Raw genomic sequence first — 17,066 nt, forward strand, 5'->3', positions numbered from 1 at the left:
ACAAATTCACAGCCACACTCACACACAACATGTACACCAAAAAAGGCCACCTCAAGCGGAGAGCAACACATCTTCTGCTTGAGCGTTTCTTTTCATACGTAACCTTTTTTGTGTTAAAGAGGCTTTTTTTGCTTCACTTTTTGACAGGATTCCGCATGCGACGCAAGAAACAAGTGCCGTTCCATTGCTTCGGAGCAATTGTTTCGCCGTGGATGAATAAGGATGAAGGATGTGTAAATTATATTTCTCGATTGTTGGCTGGTGTTTTTTCACGCTTTTCATTTCGAATTTTCCTTTATTTTGCTGGCTCCTTTGGACAGCTTCGGTGAAGGTAGCGAAATTTCAAATTCCGTGAAAATAATGCAATGGGTTGAAGGAGAAAAAACGGGCTGAAAAAAAAAACACCGGAAAATATGTGAAACACAAAGGTAGAATCTTTTGATGGATTCTGATGAAATGTAAAAGGAAAATGAAGCTGCTAAATAAGCGCACGCATGCAGTGGAAAGGAAAGGATGTAAAAAGAAATAATTTTTAAACATTCCTTACGTGGAAAATGTCAGTGACTTTGAGATGAAAAAGAATCGTTTTTGGAGCACTGAAGCATTTTTTGCACTCCAATGCCAAACTTTTATAAAAAATGTTTTTATTTTATTTCTATGATTACAACTTATCATTTTAAAGTTTCTTTCGACAATTTTTTATTTTATTTATTTTTAGGATTACGGCTTGACGCCGTATTGTCAACACCGCATGTGTTGACTTTTACAAATTCACAAAAATTAACAAAAATTAACAAGGCATTTCCTCCCTGTTATTTGCCTTATCCCGGGCATGCTCGGTTGTGAGTGTGAGGTGGTTGCGGGGTATGTATCCAGGTTGTTGGTGTAGATGATAGGGATGTTTGTTATCGGGATCCGGTTCTATTGCTTTTCCTATGGATGTGATGGCTGGATTTGGGGTTCTGGTGTCGGAGGATCGGAATTTGGACATCGTCCTTCCGTCTATCGGGTCTCGGCTGTAAGGAAGACAAAAAAAAAAAAACAAACAAGACAGCACACACAATTGCCTGTGAACAGTGTTCCTCAAGCAGCCCAGTGCGCCCAAGCAGTGATAGTCAAAGCTCGACCAGGCCAGCACCGAACTCAAAAGCTATCGGCGAGCTCTATCCCGTAACAGCAGGCTTTCTGCTAATCACGATATCGAACCCGCCGACCACCTCCGAACCCAACGCCAGCAAGGCCGAACCCACTTCACCATGGCTGGACTGGGATGAAGAACACTGTTGCAAAGTCTGCCCCTCTTTTTACGACAACGCAGTCATTGAGCCCGGATGCCATTGTTCCGTCAACGGATCACTCGGGCGTTACCAAAAAACAAAGAAAAAAAAAACAAAACACTTAAGACCAAGACAACACAACGAATAACAAAAAAGGAATGGCGGATATGGTTGGAAGGATAATGAGGATGTGGAATCAAAGGATAAGACCGTTGTCTTTGGCGAATCGGAAGATGAGCCTCATGTAGGTGAGGTCCCTAGTCGCCAAAATTTCTCTTATTTCTGTACCCGGTCGTCTGCCGATGCTCTCGACTGCGCCCAACAAGGAGGGTCTTGCGGTTTCAAACTCCACGCAGGACCACAGAAGGTGATCCACATCGTGAAATCCGTCACCGCAGCCACACACCTTCGTCTGAGCCAGAGTTATACGCTGAACTCTTTCGACAATTAATGGAATATAAAAATTAATTATTAATGCATGATGGAGCCGCCTGGTAGAAACTGTTAAATGGAGACGCCTGGTACATTGTGAAATGATGTTATACCAACAGATGAAAGATTTCTGCAAAATTGAAGAATGCAACGCCATTTTGCGTTGAATTTTAATGTTAATAAATACATTCAATTATTTATATAATCAATGTTAATAAATACATTCAATAACATTTTATATAATCACTGTGAATGGCGATGAAGCATGAGCTCGAAGCTACTTAGAACGATTTTTTATGGTATATGTATACGATCTTAAGACTTTTGTACGTACGTGATTAGCTTAGCTGTAATATTTTCTTTGAGAAAAAAATCATTTGAATTAACTCATACTTGAAGAGGACTTATCAAGCTAAAATGCTCGCCGTAATATCTGTGTTTAATGTAAACTTGGGCATAACATGTTCACGTTTCCGTTCGAAATGTCCATTAATTATTGTGAGAAATGTGATCGCGATCTGCACCACAAACCTCGACCCGCCATCATTGAATCAAATCAATTCACACAACTTTAGCCATGCTTTTAAGCAACTGTTTCATGTTGGTTTAACTTTTTCATTGACTTCAAAGCATCGTCTACCCAGTGCGGTGCGCTTATCGGGAAGTCATTGTGAGAAGGCGTAAATTTGCACCCAATTCTCTTCAACCCCTCAAAACAGGCGCATATCGCGTTCTTCCCCCGCTTGGTCCCATTTTTTCGTATTCGACAAAACCAAAAACTCACCCTCGAAACCTTGCGAGCAGTGCGAGTCCGTAGCGCGATTGTGAGAAGTTTTAATCAAAAGGCTCCTTTTCTCCGGTACCGACAGCTTCCACTGCTAGGTAGCCCATAAAATTTACGCATTATTACCTTCGCTCGTTCACCTCCGTGGGGGAACGCTTGTTAAGGTGGCGCTAAGGGTTTACGCCGTTCAATACACGAATCGATGCGGGGGGATGGGAAAAAGGGTGGTTTGAGTCATATGCTCTGGGAAAGCATTTCGATATCGTTCTTGACGTTCCGGGTGTTGCGGGCCCACACAAAGAATAGCGTTATCGGGTTGATTCTTTTCGACGATCTCATCGCTACAAGCGTGGGAAGCGGCCTGGTGCCGGAAGTTTCTCCGTACGAGCCTGGAAACCGTTTGTGAACGGAGTGAGTTAGTGAGTCCTTTGGGGGTTTTTTCCCCACGCATTGCCGAAAAAACGGTGCGGGAAAGAGTCATTCATTAACTCAGCACTTCTTTTATTTAGTTTCGGTATCGCTTTGTTTCGCACGAGAGCAGCAGACGACCGTCAGGGGTTGGTGGGCAGGTCGGAGGGAGAATTGTTGTTTTTTTTTTGTTTGCGTTGCGGTTGCGGTTCGCTAGTTCACATTTTGGTCGTTCTCGTGAACGTGATCCTCGTTGTGTCGGAAGCTGTTACCGGATTCTTCCATCAGCAGCAGTAGAGCGCACTGGGAGTTTGGTTTGGTTGCAGTGGCCTGTTGGCGTGTTGTCTCCGCAAACGATAGGCCTGAAGTAGGGGCCTGTCCCTTCGTATCGTTATTACAGTTCACGTATGGAATCGGCCTATCGAAGCTGGTTTGGTGAAGTGTGATTTGACTCAGGACGCGCGTTGACTTTAGTGGATAAATTCTGTGCACACCTTTCCATATCCGCACCGAAGTGGAACGTAAGAAAACAGATTTTCCCTTCTGTCGTCTAAAGGAGCCAAAGGCTACTGGGTGGGAGAAAAATTTTGGACCCTTTTAACCCACCTTCTTGGGGAGAAATATTTTCGATTTCCTTCCCAAACCTGCTTTACTGGATGTTTCCACTGTTTCCTCTAGGCAACGCTAGAAACATACTGAACATTGGTTTTATTTTTCTCGCTCTCACTCTCTTTGATGCGGTTGCCCGTAAGCTTTGCGCAGCAAACATCTCCGCATGTGTGTGTGTGAGCAGGGTTCGTTTGTTTGTTGTTTGCTCTGACACCAGCCACATATTGGGGTGTTTTGATATTGCTTACAATCGAGCCCGAGCGCTCTGATGCCGTATTTGTTGAGTGAACTTAATCAGAACGCTCAATCCCGGGGCAGCATCTCGTCCATTGGCACAGGTGTGTCATCGAACGTGGAGGAGCTGTCCTAAGGTTTGATTAGTCCGATAGCGTAATATAAAGAGATAAAAGAAAATCCATCCCTCTAATCTGCTGACGTGATTGACTATGAGTCCCGTACTCTTTAGTGGCAGCATTCGAATGCGAACTTACTGTGGCTTCGTGACCAATGAAGCAAGAGAGCAAAACAGAAGAAACAACAGCAAAAAAGGTATCAATGGGCAAAATGAAGCATGCAAGTAGCGAAAGTTTAAAATCCCTCCGCTCGTCACTTGCGGGAGAATGCAAAATTAAATTCTAAATTTGTCAAGATCAAGGGAAGCCCTTAAATAATTCCCTGCTGGGAAGGAGGAGGCTTTTGGTCGGAATTAGCTTCACTGTGTACATTTGCGTCGTTGTCGTTGGTGTTGCGAAACTGTTGCAAAACTAGGACGCTACCAGCCATATAGACCACCCACAGCACGCTTGTACGAGTTCGGACCGGCAACGTCCGTCCGAAACAATGGCCGGGCAAGAAGATGGCTTCCCGGTCGACAGGCTCTGACAGGTTTGTGGAAGCATGGCAGAAAGTCCGAAAGCTGCTGACTTTAATAATTGCTCCCGCGCTTTCAACGGCTCTCTCCCTCACCCCAGACTTCCCCTGCCCCCCTCGCCCTCCCTCTCGTGCCCTAGTATGGCCCTGGTAACAGGCATCATCATCCCTCCGGGATCATATTGACGTGAAGCTACACTTCAAAGTTTCCCGTTCGCGAACTTTGGTGCTGCATCGAGGGAGGAGGTGATACGAAGGGGGGGGGGGGGTGGAGGGAGGGGAAGAAATATCACGCCACCCGGGACCCATAGGGCGGAAAATTGTAGCAGCTGAACTTAAATTGAATAAGACTTGCACACGCTACGTCACTCTCCAACGATCCCGACGGCGGCGACAACGGTGACGATGGTTGGGCGAGAGCGGGACTGTTGAGATTTAACTGTCGTTGCTGTTGATGACGGTTTGACGCTAACAAAGAGGAACGCCGATCGGAGCGGTGGCAAATCGTTATTTGGCATTGGAGCGCGCGCGTGCCAAATCCCGTACCGACACTGAGTATCGGGGTTTTTCTGGGGACGGTTGCGGTTGTCTTCCCTGGGACTTGGGTCCTGGTCCTGGAATATGTATACGTATGCCAAGCTAAATATTTGAACTCGGGGTTGGTCCAATTTTTCAAGCTTACTTCGGACGAAAGATATCATGATACTGAGTCGCATTGACCGTGTCCGTGTGAGCTTTGATGTTTGGAAAGGAGAGCAAAAAGGGTTAAAGGGCCATCATTACCTTCGCTGATGAATGCCGAGATTGAAGCCAGAGCCGAGCCGATCGCTTGATCGACGAGATGGTTTAGGTTTGTAAATATCTTCGATGACCTTTGACAAAGTAGGGGCCGAATCGTGCCTTCGGGCGGAATACCCAATTTCGGGGCCCGATTGGTGAGAGATAAATTTCGATGTGTCAACAATAATCTTGGTCCAGGTTGATGGTGTTTATTTTTCGCTGACGTACGGCTTATAAGCATTACGGGTCTGCTCGCTTGAAAGGAAACTCCTCTCGCAGTTTATTTTTTTAAATTGAAAAAATCAAAATGAAATGCAGAGCATATTTTACCGGTTTTCCTCGATGTAGCTCGGCTTAATGCACATACTTTATATACTGTAAACAGATAGAGTAAGCAAATAGAGGAGCGCAGCCGTTTTTCCCGGCACCAGTTTTCCACTCAACCCGTAAAGCTTTTGAACGCTACGATAACAGCAGGAAGACATTTGCTGAATGCCAATTTAACGGCAAATTGGCTCTCGTGAAGCCAACCGCTGTTTTCTTCCCTGGCCCAAACCTTGTTTGGTTCTCCTTTTTGTTCCAAACCATTTTCAGGTTTTGTTTTTCTTTAAAGCAAAACTTTTGCGATTCGTTTCCGGGGCGTTGAAACGGGGATCGATTAATCGGCGGAACTTAAATGCCCCGTTGGTAAAACAACAAAATAAAATGCTACAGCGATGGAGGAAAGAAAAAAAAAACAGAAAACTGAACCCCTGAGCAAAGGAAAGATCGGGACAAAAACCCCCCAGCCCAAACGGCCATACCCTGCGTTTCGTTGCTTAATGTTGCTAAGTTGTTTTCCTTTCTTTCGCGCAAAGTTTTGCTCACTTTGGCAGCTTTGGTTGGAAGCAGTGGCGCAAAGGATGAAAGAAAATTTCCGAATTAGCATTTCTCAATTAGCATTCAACGAAACATTGGCCGTAGGTTGAAATGTTTGGTCCGATGTGTATTTTTTGTTGGTGTTTCCTTTCTGTTTTTTTTTTTTATTTTGCTTATTGCTAATGGCTAATTATACATCTTTTATTTTCGTTTCTTTTGTATGACATTGTGCCATTGGACAGGTTGTTGAGCACAGCAGCAAGGCCGAGGAATCCGGTTTCCGTGTGGGCCTCACCAACCGAAAAAATGGAGTTCATTTTCACCCTGTTGTGAATGTGTTTACGTTGTGAATATTAAATAATTTTTAAATGTATTAATCAGTTGGTTTGTTTCATTTTTGAAACTTGAAAATATTTTATTTTGAATTTGAAATGGGATTTTAGGCAGACGAAACAATAAAAACCAAGTCGTTTTTAAAAATGGATTGACCCAGAAAATTTTATGTTCATGTCCAGCTAGCTCAGAAACACACTCTATGATAGGTTTTCCCACGCGTCCTAACGAGAAAACCCCAAGCTCATGTCGTACGGCGATTTCCATCATTCAACCGTCCATCGCGTTTTGCCATTTACAGTCCCTCCAAAGCACCCCGTCATCTATTCATGCATTCGCCCGTTCCGTAGGTTATCGTGAAACATTCGCATTCAAACCCTTGCTCATCATGTTTTGTATTGTCCCACCGCAGCACCGTGCCCCGGTGTCGCACGCACGCAAAACTTACGCTTCTTCTTTCCCATTCTAGATGATGACGGGAATGCAAGTTTTGACAGCACGAAACTGTCGAGACATCACTCGCACTCTCTCAACGGTACGGACGCGGCAATAATGCATCTAGCGCCACCGCCGCTCGAAGCCGTCGGATCCGATTTCAATACGATTCAATCGTCCGCGGACCATAACCGAAACTCTGTGAGCCGTCAAAGTCTCATGGGTAAGCTTCGGCACCAATTTTGTTGTGCGTGTGTGTATTATGTGTGTGAGACGAGTGTTCTTGTAGTGTTGAGTTTTTGTTATCGTGCTTTTTCTGTTGTTGCCAGACCAAACACTTTTTGCCTGTGTGTGATGTTGTGTGATCATCATCCACCAAATCATGTTCGTTCTCATCTAGTTTTTACATTGCTCTTGTGGGTTCGCAATTTCTATACTCGTTCGTGTTATGGCGTTGTGGCGAACGATATGAGAGGATTGTATCCATCATCTGTGTTGAGCTCGTTTTTGTTTTTCGTTAGTAGTTTTACATGTTGATAGGTTTTGCGGAATCTAACAATGGTGACAGCGGTGATGTTATTCGCTTTTTTTGAAGAGAAATATTAAGCGGGTTAATCCACTTGACCTATAACATGTTAAGGTATTAGATGGAGCTGAAAAAAACATCAAATCTGGCTCTTCAAATGCCTTGTGCTCTTGGTCTACTGAAGAAGTTGTTTAAGTTTTTCTCGGATAAATGTCGAATCGGTTGGTAATTCAGGTCAGTAATTTGAGACTTTTTGGCATGAGTAACATCGCCATCACTTAATCTCTATTAGGGCTTTCCACGACTTTTCTGCCTATGTAGACGATTCCTCGGTGGTCCGGTGGCCGATGCGATAACGGCGCCGGACTTCGCACGGCAGGATCGGGGTTAAAATCCCATCCCGATCGCCTCCCCGTATGCAAGGCTGATTACTCTGCTAAGGGTAAAATCAAGTCACAGAAAGCCAGAAATTGGCAGGCCGAGACCTCTCGAGGTTATAGTGTCAAGGAAGATGAAGAAGAAGACTATTGCACACTTCAAAGAAACTATTCGGCCGTTCGGTGATATTCTCTAGACGTGTCTAGCTGATCGTTTTTTGGAAAGTCTTGTTTGCAACATGATGTAGAGGAATGTCTGGTTCAAGATCTGGTAGTCTGATGGCCAAGCAGGTAGCGAGTCCTTTCCAGCAAATCAAGTAAAGGAAACTTAAAAAAGCACTTCAGGACTTTGTAAGGTTATGGAGCTGATGAAAATGGGGATCTCTGTACAGCTTAGAGAGCTCACAATTTCTTCAATAATGTTGAGCCTAGAATTTCTATAATTTGAAGCTGGAAAGGATACAAGCGGGATCCTTCTAAAAAACGACTATTTTACCTGTTTGTTATTATTCCATGCTCTCAGTGTATGGACTGATCGACAATTTAAATACTACCGTTGATTAGGTCGCATATCAGAACAATGGCAAGTTGTAACTTTGAATCATTAAACTACTCCTAGACCTTCCGGAAACCCTTTCCAGCATTGCATCTTTTGTCGCCTGAATGTCCAATGTCCTGTCGATGTACACACCAGCCCCTTGCCCAGCCCGGCCCGTTCCTGTGGTTTTGCGCTCATGAAACATCAGCATAACACTTTCATTTAGCTCATATCTTCTCACCGTTAAGCGTGGAATGGTGCTTTAATGGTTGCGGAACGTCGCATCCAAACACCGTCACCCGCATAAAGCGGGGACGCATTGCCAAGGCTTCCGGTTCGGCTGTGACTTCTTGTCGCACGGAAAGCATGATCGTTACCATCGCCACCATCGTAATCATCGTTCCCATCGTTTCCGTTCTCCGGGAACCGGGTTTGGTAGCACGGTGTGTCCCTTTGTGTTTCTGCATACGCTGAGTTATTTCTGGTTATGTCTCATCAGCAACAACCCCCAGTCCTCTCCACACACACACACACACACACACACACACACACACGATGGCGTTTGAACACTTGCATGGTCCTTTTTGCGTACCGGGAACCACTTCCTGTATCGGATCCATGGGACGTCATTGGCACCCTGACACATGCACACAAACACAGAAAGAGAGCATCCTATCAGAAACGATAAATTGGAATACATTATCATGCTTAAAACCATGCCCTCCGTTCGATAAATGTTATCTTTCGTGTGCCAGGCGCACCATATCATTAGGTCGTTGTGTAGTTAGACCGTTGACGGGCGTAAGCGAAGTGTCTTCGGATGGTTGAATAAGCACCGCTGCCATTGCTGGCATCCTTCGGTTTACTCAGTTTGGCATGCGGAATCGTGCCATAGTCGTGCCAATTAGCGATAAAGACCGGATGTTGGTGATGCTTGAATGTTTCTCGTGTGTTTGTGTGTGTCTTTGATAAATTTGCGTCTTAATTTTTAATCGACTGATGTATGAAGATTGGAAATATTTGTCTCATAAAGGACATCACGATAGGACTTTCCATAAGCTAGGAATATTTCTTTAAAAATTGCCAGGAGCTTTGGCTACGAAAAAATAGACGAGAATACATGTCTTGTCTAGATAACTTTTATCCAATAAAATCTCACCCAAATATTTGAACTATTCACCCGATACAACATTTTCGAACTTCAATATGGCGCGTGGCAAAAATTCTGACCGACAAACACATTAAATTTACTGCACGTTTCCCACGAGACGGGAAACAAAATCCGCGCGTCTAGAAGGTTTTTGCGTACGTCCCGAGGCTCCATAAAAATAAAAACAACACTGCTGCGCCTACAGTAAGCGGTAGATCCGAATCCGGAATGGATGCAATCTTACCAGCGAGGCCAACAATCCACTTTGGGGTACCCTCGCGGTCACTCATAAAGATACACACACGCACCACGAAAGTAACCGGTAAACCAAATCTTCTTTGTTGGTGGTGCTTGTGTGGGATAAGTATTCGCAGGGAGTGTTGCCAGGGGAAAATGGAAAAATCTTACCTCCCGAAAATTCACGAAAGCTGCTAATGTATTTTCTTTCCTCGGTTGCACAAAGAGCCAGGCAACGCCAAACACTGCACAGACACTAGCGTTCGTGTTGGCTGGTTCATGGCTACGCTTGGCACTCGGCTGAGTCTTGGGACTGCGGTTCAAACTAAAGCTCAGAAGTGTAAAGCACTAGGACCGGTGGAAAGGTGTTACGTTGGAACTGGAGAAGAAGGGATTTAGGTTGGTCGTAAAACCGACACCCTGCGTGTCACAGCCCCCCTGTCTTTCCCTTGTTGTTATTGGTCCCGTTGATCTGGTAATGATGAGCTATGACCATGGACATCAGGAAAATGCGCAAAAGAGGTTTCGCTGTGGGTCGGTGTGATTGGCTGACGCAAAAAAGTGGTGACGTACAATTTGCTACTACGAGAGCATTTGTTTTAATGTAGCGAAAAAGGGATAAGCACACATCATCTGTTTCCAATAGTCATAAATTTTATGGCCCGCACCTTCTACACCTGACCGCCTTTTTCTGGGACATAAATCTTCGGAGGACCAGCGGGTTGCGTTTATGTGTCGAAAATAATTATATTCTTTTTCTAAAGCAAATTCCGTGCTGTTTTCAAGTGTTTTTGGACAAAACATTTCTCTCTCAAGCAACTCCACCACCGTCGGGAGAACTAATGCGGTGTGTGTCGTTCTGGCCAGGCAAGTGATATGATTATTGTGGCTCTTTCCTTAATCACTGACACTGGTTCACGGGACGGACAAGCAAAAGGTGGTCACATTGCAGCATTACAAAGAAAACATTTACGCCACCTTCCTGGTCACGACTTGCACGCCAATCGGGGCGACCGAGACCGAGGTAACCGAAATGGTAAAACCCGTACCGCCTTTGTCACGTATGGGAAGAAAGTTAACCCTAACTTTTTACGACCGTGTTGATTTTATGACACACTTACCGGGGACAGACTTTTACTTTCGCTCTTTGTTTTATCGTGCCCTGTATTTTTTTGTGTGTGCAGATTTCATCTCTGACCGTGCTCTGCGTCTGCGTTTGCCTTTGCCTGCGAGCAAAGTTCCTTTTTACACAAAGACCACCCCCCCCCCCTCATCACATCAACCACACGCGTATATAGCGTATGTTTTTACGATTCAGCCCCTTTTTTTCGGCAGGATTCCCCTCGCTTAGGCTGCTTTTTAGAAGATCCGCATTAATGTTTTCTCTCTTTTTTTACCTTTCCGTTTTTTCACCGCACGTTGCAGATATCGTCAGTTCCAAGCTAGGCATGTCCGGCCCCCAGCTGGGCCAGAGCATATCGCAGCAAGGATTCTTCTCGTCCCGTGACAGCCTCGCGGCCTCCGGTACGTCCCGGCCCCTGCACTCCCATGTATCCGCCACCACCTCCGAGATGGATCTGTCCCGGAAGGACAGGAAGCGCGAGCGGAGCAAGCTGAAAGCGGGCGATCCACCGCTGCTCGGTACGTGGAGCCGGACCGGGCCCCGCGAATCGAACGCCAATGCGATGGGACCGTGTGCGACCCGCGCCTCCACCAACCATCTGGCCGCACCGTGCGGTACCGGTACGGGCAGCACCTGCAACGGAGCGGATCGATACATGTAAGTTATATGCTGGAAGGACACAAGCATTGTAGAATAAAATTTGACTGTATTGTCAGAAGGTTTGGGGGTGGTATCTGCTGAAGATAGCTGCTAAAGCATTAGAACAGTTGAGTATTTAAGGGACCAAGGGAATGTGAACTGTGCATCTCTGATTATGTAGCTGAGGAACTCTCATGAGCTGTAATGAGTTGGAGTTTGAAAGCTAATTTGAGCTGTTCTTGAGGCTTGACACTCGATGATGGATCTGTTCAGATTCTTGAGGATTCCTTGGTAATGTCGAAAAGCAACTAGACTCCGTCGCTCTATGTACACGAAAATAATTCACATCAGTCAATGTAGACAACCACGAGCCTATTTATACCAGAGTCTTTTTCGATGCCTTCCGAACAAACTTTTCATTTCGGAAAGGATTTTTTTTATAAATGTTTACATAATATTTAATTTAACTCAATGCAGCCGGCTCTCTCGCTTTGGTGCCCTTTAAAATTAATTGCAATATAATGTAAACAGTCACCGGTACACCGCGATTCGAGCCAAAATGCTTGCATAGCGATGCTGAAAACGATGACGATACGAACGAGCCAATTCATTTATATTTATCAATCATCAACAATCAATAATCATGATTCGATTATTGCACGGTGATTGTCCAATTGCCACACTTTACCCGGCACGCGTTCTGCATCATATTATTGTTTCCATTGTTTTTTTTTTCACTTCACACCGGTGAACCACGGCTCCAGCCCTGGTCTGGTGATGAAAAGCATTAAATTGTTCAACGCAACAACTACAATTGTTGAGTGTTTTGTTTTGTGCGGTGGGTATCGATTTTCAGCGCTGTATGGCAGCTCGACCAGCACGGTTTGCATCGTTGAGTGCGTTATTAAAACTATCAAATTGTTCTTTCTCCAGTGTAAAGAATTTAATTATCGAATAGTAATTTGCTTTCGTTTCGTTTCGTCCCTCCTTCTTGCCATCCCTAGCTTTGGACGTCGGTCCGGCTGTTCGACGTCGTCCCGCAAGTCGAACGGACGCCGGTGGTCGTTCGTGTTCGATCCGGCCGGCCGGCTCTGCTACTACTGGTCGATGGTGGTGTCGATGGCGTTCCTGTACAACTTCTGGGTGATCATCTACCGGTTCGCGTTCCAGGAGATAAACGGCGAATCGATCGTGCTGTGGTTTTGTCTAGACTACTTTTCGGATTTTTTATACCTCGTAGATATTCTGTTCCACTTCCGTACGGGTTACCTCGAGGACGGTGTGCTGCAGACCGACTCGACCAAGCTCCGGCAGCACTACATGAACTCGACGACGTTCTACATCGACTGCCTTTGTTTGTTGCCGTTAGATTTTTTATATTTATCGATAGGATTCAACTCGATACTGCGCTCGTTTAGGCTAGTCAAGATTTATCGATTCTGGGCGTTCATGGACCGGACCGAGCGGCACACGAACTACCCGAACCTGTTCCGCTCGACCTCGCTGATACACTATCTGCTGGTGATCTTCCACTGGAACGGTTGTTTATATCACATTATCTATAAGAATAATGGTTTCGGCTCGAAGAACTGGGTCTACCACGATTCGGAATCGGCGGACGTGGTGAAGCAGTACTTGCAGAGCTACTACTGGTGCACGCTCGCCCTCACGACGATCGGGGACCTGCCGCGGCCCCGTTCGAAGGCGGAGTACGTGTTCGTTATCGCGCAGCTGCTGTTTGGCCTGATGCTGTTTGCGACCGTGCTCGGGCACGTGGCCAACATCGTCACCTCGGTCAGTGCGGCCCGGAAGGAATTTCAAGGTAAGTCAGCCATTTTCATTTCTCCTTAGCCTGCTCCAGAGACGTGCAACAACCATTGCGTGCAGGTACACGACCACCGACTGCCATATGCTGGTAAACATGTTTGTCTTGTGAGCAATTACCGGGAAGAGACGTACAAACATCCGACGAGCATACATATTTAAAATGGGGTTCCTAATTGGGTTACGTACACAGGTATACTATGTGACAGGATGCAAAATGTGACATACTCATTAGTTTTGGATATTTGAAAACAGCAAATCTAAAATTAGTCCACGCAGCATTTTCGGTCCGGGGTGTAGGAAGATGCTTCGATGCGTTCGCTGCGCTCGTGGCTGTGGGATAAAAATATGCAGCCATTAGTTGTCCGGCTACCAAAGCATTTGTTTGCAATAGGATCAATCTGTATTTCCTCTTGTCTTTTTGGTGTACGTTTGTGTGCGTGTTGTTGCTGTTGTTGCAAGATTTATCATCCAATAACAGTCCCGATAACGGTGCGACATCGATAAATGTGCTCATCAAACTTTCCACGTTCCATCCTCCAAAGCTCCAGCCAGTCAGCCAGCCAGCCAGCCAGGCAGGCAGTTCAGTTTGGCCTTTATCAAACGCTTTGTTTGACGATCAGTTTGAACAGTGCTGAGCACCGTAAAACAAAAGCAAAACGCCGAGCCGCAAAGAAAACGAAGACAAAATACACATAAACGCCGTCGCAACTAATACGGGAAAAGTCGATTTCCGTGATGGATGATGGTTGTTCAAATTAAACACTCCTTTACTACTGCACCGAACCGCCCGGTGCGAGAGCCAACCGGGTGTTTGGGGCCGTTCGGGACGGGCCGGGAACCATCCGGATTGTCAGCTATTTGCTATTCGATTTCGGTGCTTTCCGGTCATTTCGGCCGGCTGTGCTTTTGTTTGTGCTTTGGCAGCGGCCCATCGCGACCACCCCCAAAACCAAACGGGGCCTAGCAGAGATAAATTTGAATAAACAATGAAATAAAAATTTATTTCTACCTCCGATCATTCAAAGCAGTCGGAATCCATCCTAGGCCGATTCACACAGGGAAAGAGGGACATCGATGAAAAAGGGGAGTCGAGAGAGAGGAGGTATTTTATCACATTTTTCGATTTAGCCACTCTCCCGGGATACGAGATTAGGATCGAGAGCCATGGTGACTAAAAATCTTAGCACACACACACACACACACGCAAATTTTGCGCTATAAATTGTGAACCCTGGGATGTTTTGTGTGCCCAACAGGGAACACGGTGGGACAAAACTTTTCCGAAACCTTTTGGGAAGGAAATGATGGGACGGTTATTTACAGTGGGTTTGTCAAATGGTTTTGTGGCGGTGGTCTCTTGGCATGGGTCCCTCAAATTGTGCGTTTCCAAGGGGCTCTTATAGTATAGCGAGCGAGGAAATAAAATAATACCCGAACATGCGAACTTTGGTGAAGTACACTCGAGAAAAATTGTGTAATCTTTGTTCGAAACGGATGTGTTTTTTTATGAGCTTTTCAAATGTAGCCCCTAACAACGGTGGAAATGTTTGGCGGCTGTTGCAGGAATGTGCAATTTAAACGTGTGTTAAACCATGCACGGATAGAAGGACCATCGAGCGAGTGAAATAAATGCTCTCATTAATATTACGGCACGTCGGGCAGAGTTTATAGCATCGTGGCGTTGCTGTACGCTACTTGCTCTCGCTCGATTTATTTAAACTTCTATTTGCTAGAAAATTCCGCTGAATAACAAATCGAATTAATTATTCAAATAGTGTTGCAATCCCATTAACCGATTTAAACCACTCTTCCGTTCTGCCGCCAGTAACGAATCGTTTGCTCCGTGTCGAGTTGAGCGTATTTTTATATCAAATTAAATTCCATCCATCATATGCATCTCTCGCACCGCCGAACGATCTTCGCTCGTCTGCATATCGACAGTGGCGTCCGGTACGGAAATTATCTTCCGATCGACTTCCATTCCCCGAATCATTCTCATCCTACGTCCGTCTACGTCTCTGGCATCTGTGGTGAATAATAATTCATTAAAATGACCTCACTTTGATGGGAGAATGACTGTGCTCCTGCACTAGCAGCGCTACGCTGGATGAAAAATAAATTAACTTCCGATGCATCTTCCCTTCGAGTGGCGTTGGCTGCCAACTGCCATTGCCTATCGGGTTAACCGCTCGCGTTCCTTTGCGCGTTCGGCTATGTTTTGAGCGTTACTCGCTCGTACCCGTGCTCCTCGTACGCCGTTCCGGTTGACGGAAATGAGAATCCTGCTGATGCCCGGACGATGTTTATCGCTGTCGGCCAAAACACTTCTTTCGAGCTAATAAAATGTACTGGCGGACGGTGGACGGTTTGGAGGCGGAATGCAATTCTCCGGAGTATTTTGCTTACTCAAAACTTTATATAGGAATCGGTGATGGATTTCATATTCAGATGTTTCTGCTGGACCGATTGGATTTGGCTGGGTTTTGTTCGGTTAGCCGAAAGATGAGGGAAAACTTTAACCAAATCGAAGTAAGTGCAATTAAAAAACTTTCTGACCGTTGCTTGCTGGGGCATACGCTTCTAAGAGTCATGTTACTAAAATTAAGTTTGCCTGAGTAGAGTGAACACAAGGATTGGTTCTAGCTAAAATTGTGTCGAGACCTAGAATTTCCTGCAATATTCCAATTTTCCCAAAATCGCCATCAACCCTTCAATAAGTACCGGGCTCGTTTCAATCTGCAAAGTTGGTGAAATTGTGAAACCAACCCACCAGCCCCCAATTTCCAGCGGGTCTATTAAATTTCATCACGTAAACGAAAGACAGACGCAGCCTTATGGCAGGCAAAGTCGCCGGCAGGCAATAGACGACGACTCGCAAGGACCGTAGGCGATGAAGATGAACAAATTACCAAGACATGCCCATAACATGGACGACATTCTAAGCCGGTGGTTCCTGTGGTTCCTTTGCCTAGCGCGCTTCACACACTTCCCTACGCCCCCATTCCACAATCGCTTCTGGGCGAATCCTTAACCTCATTCTTGCGGAATCTGTCGGTCGCCGTGCGAGACTGTGGCGAGAAGAAGCTGTCAAGGTTCTCCCGTTACCAACCGAAACACACACACACATACCCCCCGAGGAGTGATGGCGTCGAGTTGTGTTTCATGTTCCGCCTCCCCATCTGATACCTCCCGAACCTCAGGTTCCTTGTCGATGGCGGTGCTGAGCGGGAGCACTAGGACACAAATAAAATTGTTGTACAATCTTAATATTTTATGGATTTACATATTAGATTTGTATACTTTCTTGATCTCTATCCGTGCTTTCTTTCCTGCTGCCTGCTGAGCGCTTGCTCGCCAATCTCGGGTCCGTAGGGTGATGAGGGCGACCGTATTCCCGGCCATTCGCTCTGGGCAGTAACCCATTTGCAGCAACACCTTTCGCGAGGCGAAAACATCCCAGCACGAGGCGAATGCTGTGTGCTCGCGCGGCCCTTGTTGAGCAGCATGTCTTGGGGCGTGAAATTCTGAAGGCATCTGTTGTGTGTTTGGTTGGTGGTGGGCTTTCTTGGAAATGAAAGCTCTCGCACAGCAGCAGGTCCCAGCAGGAGGGCGACAAAAATGAATTTCCGGCACGCCCCTTCCCCCCATCCCCAACCCAACCACATTGCCCGACTTTCTTCGGGAGAAGGGTTTTTTCTTCGCAGTTCCCTCACGTTGCTTCCGAGGGCCGTTCGAAGCGCAGGCGTTTTTCATTTGCCTCTTTAGCAAACACCTTTTTTCCCCGTAGTTGGGCTTCTGAATGTAGCCCTTTTTTTTCGTGGCAAGCAAGAGACGGTGTTGGCCCTCCTAACTCTCTCACTCTA

At 45.9% G+C, this 17,066-nt stretch overlaps 1 protein-coding gene across 20 annotated transcripts in view; it reads left to right on the forward strand.

Moving 5' to 3' along the window:
• LOC118510343 (cyclic nucleotide-gated cation channel alpha-3) overlaps positions 1-17,066 on the forward strand; it is a 94,251-nt gene that overhangs the window by 39,208 nt on the left and 37,977 nt on the right. For 16 of the 20 annotated variants that reach the window (XM_036052015.1, XM_036052013.1, XM_036052028.1 and 13 more), the window contains 3 exons: positions 6,821-7,009; positions 11,040-11,394; positions 12,381-13,198. In XM_036052015.1, coding sequence (XP_035907908.1) covers positions 6,821-7,009; positions 11,040-11,394; positions 12,381-13,198 — 1,362 coding nt within the window. The remainder of the gene's footprint in view (positions 1-6,820; positions 7,010-11,039; positions 11,395-12,380; positions 13,199-17,066) is intronic. The other 4 variants (XM_036052029.1, XM_036052034.1, XM_036052032.1 and 1 more) reach the window with 1 other exon arrangement.

The sequence above is a fragment of the Anopheles stephensi genome, chromosome 3, assembly GCF_013141755.1.
Source record: "Anopheles stephensi strain Indian chromosome 3, UCI_ANSTEP_V1.0, whole genome shotgun sequence".
In the NCBI taxonomy this organism is placed as follows: domain Eukaryota; kingdom Metazoa; phylum Arthropoda; class Insecta; order Diptera; family Culicidae; genus Anopheles; species Anopheles stephensi.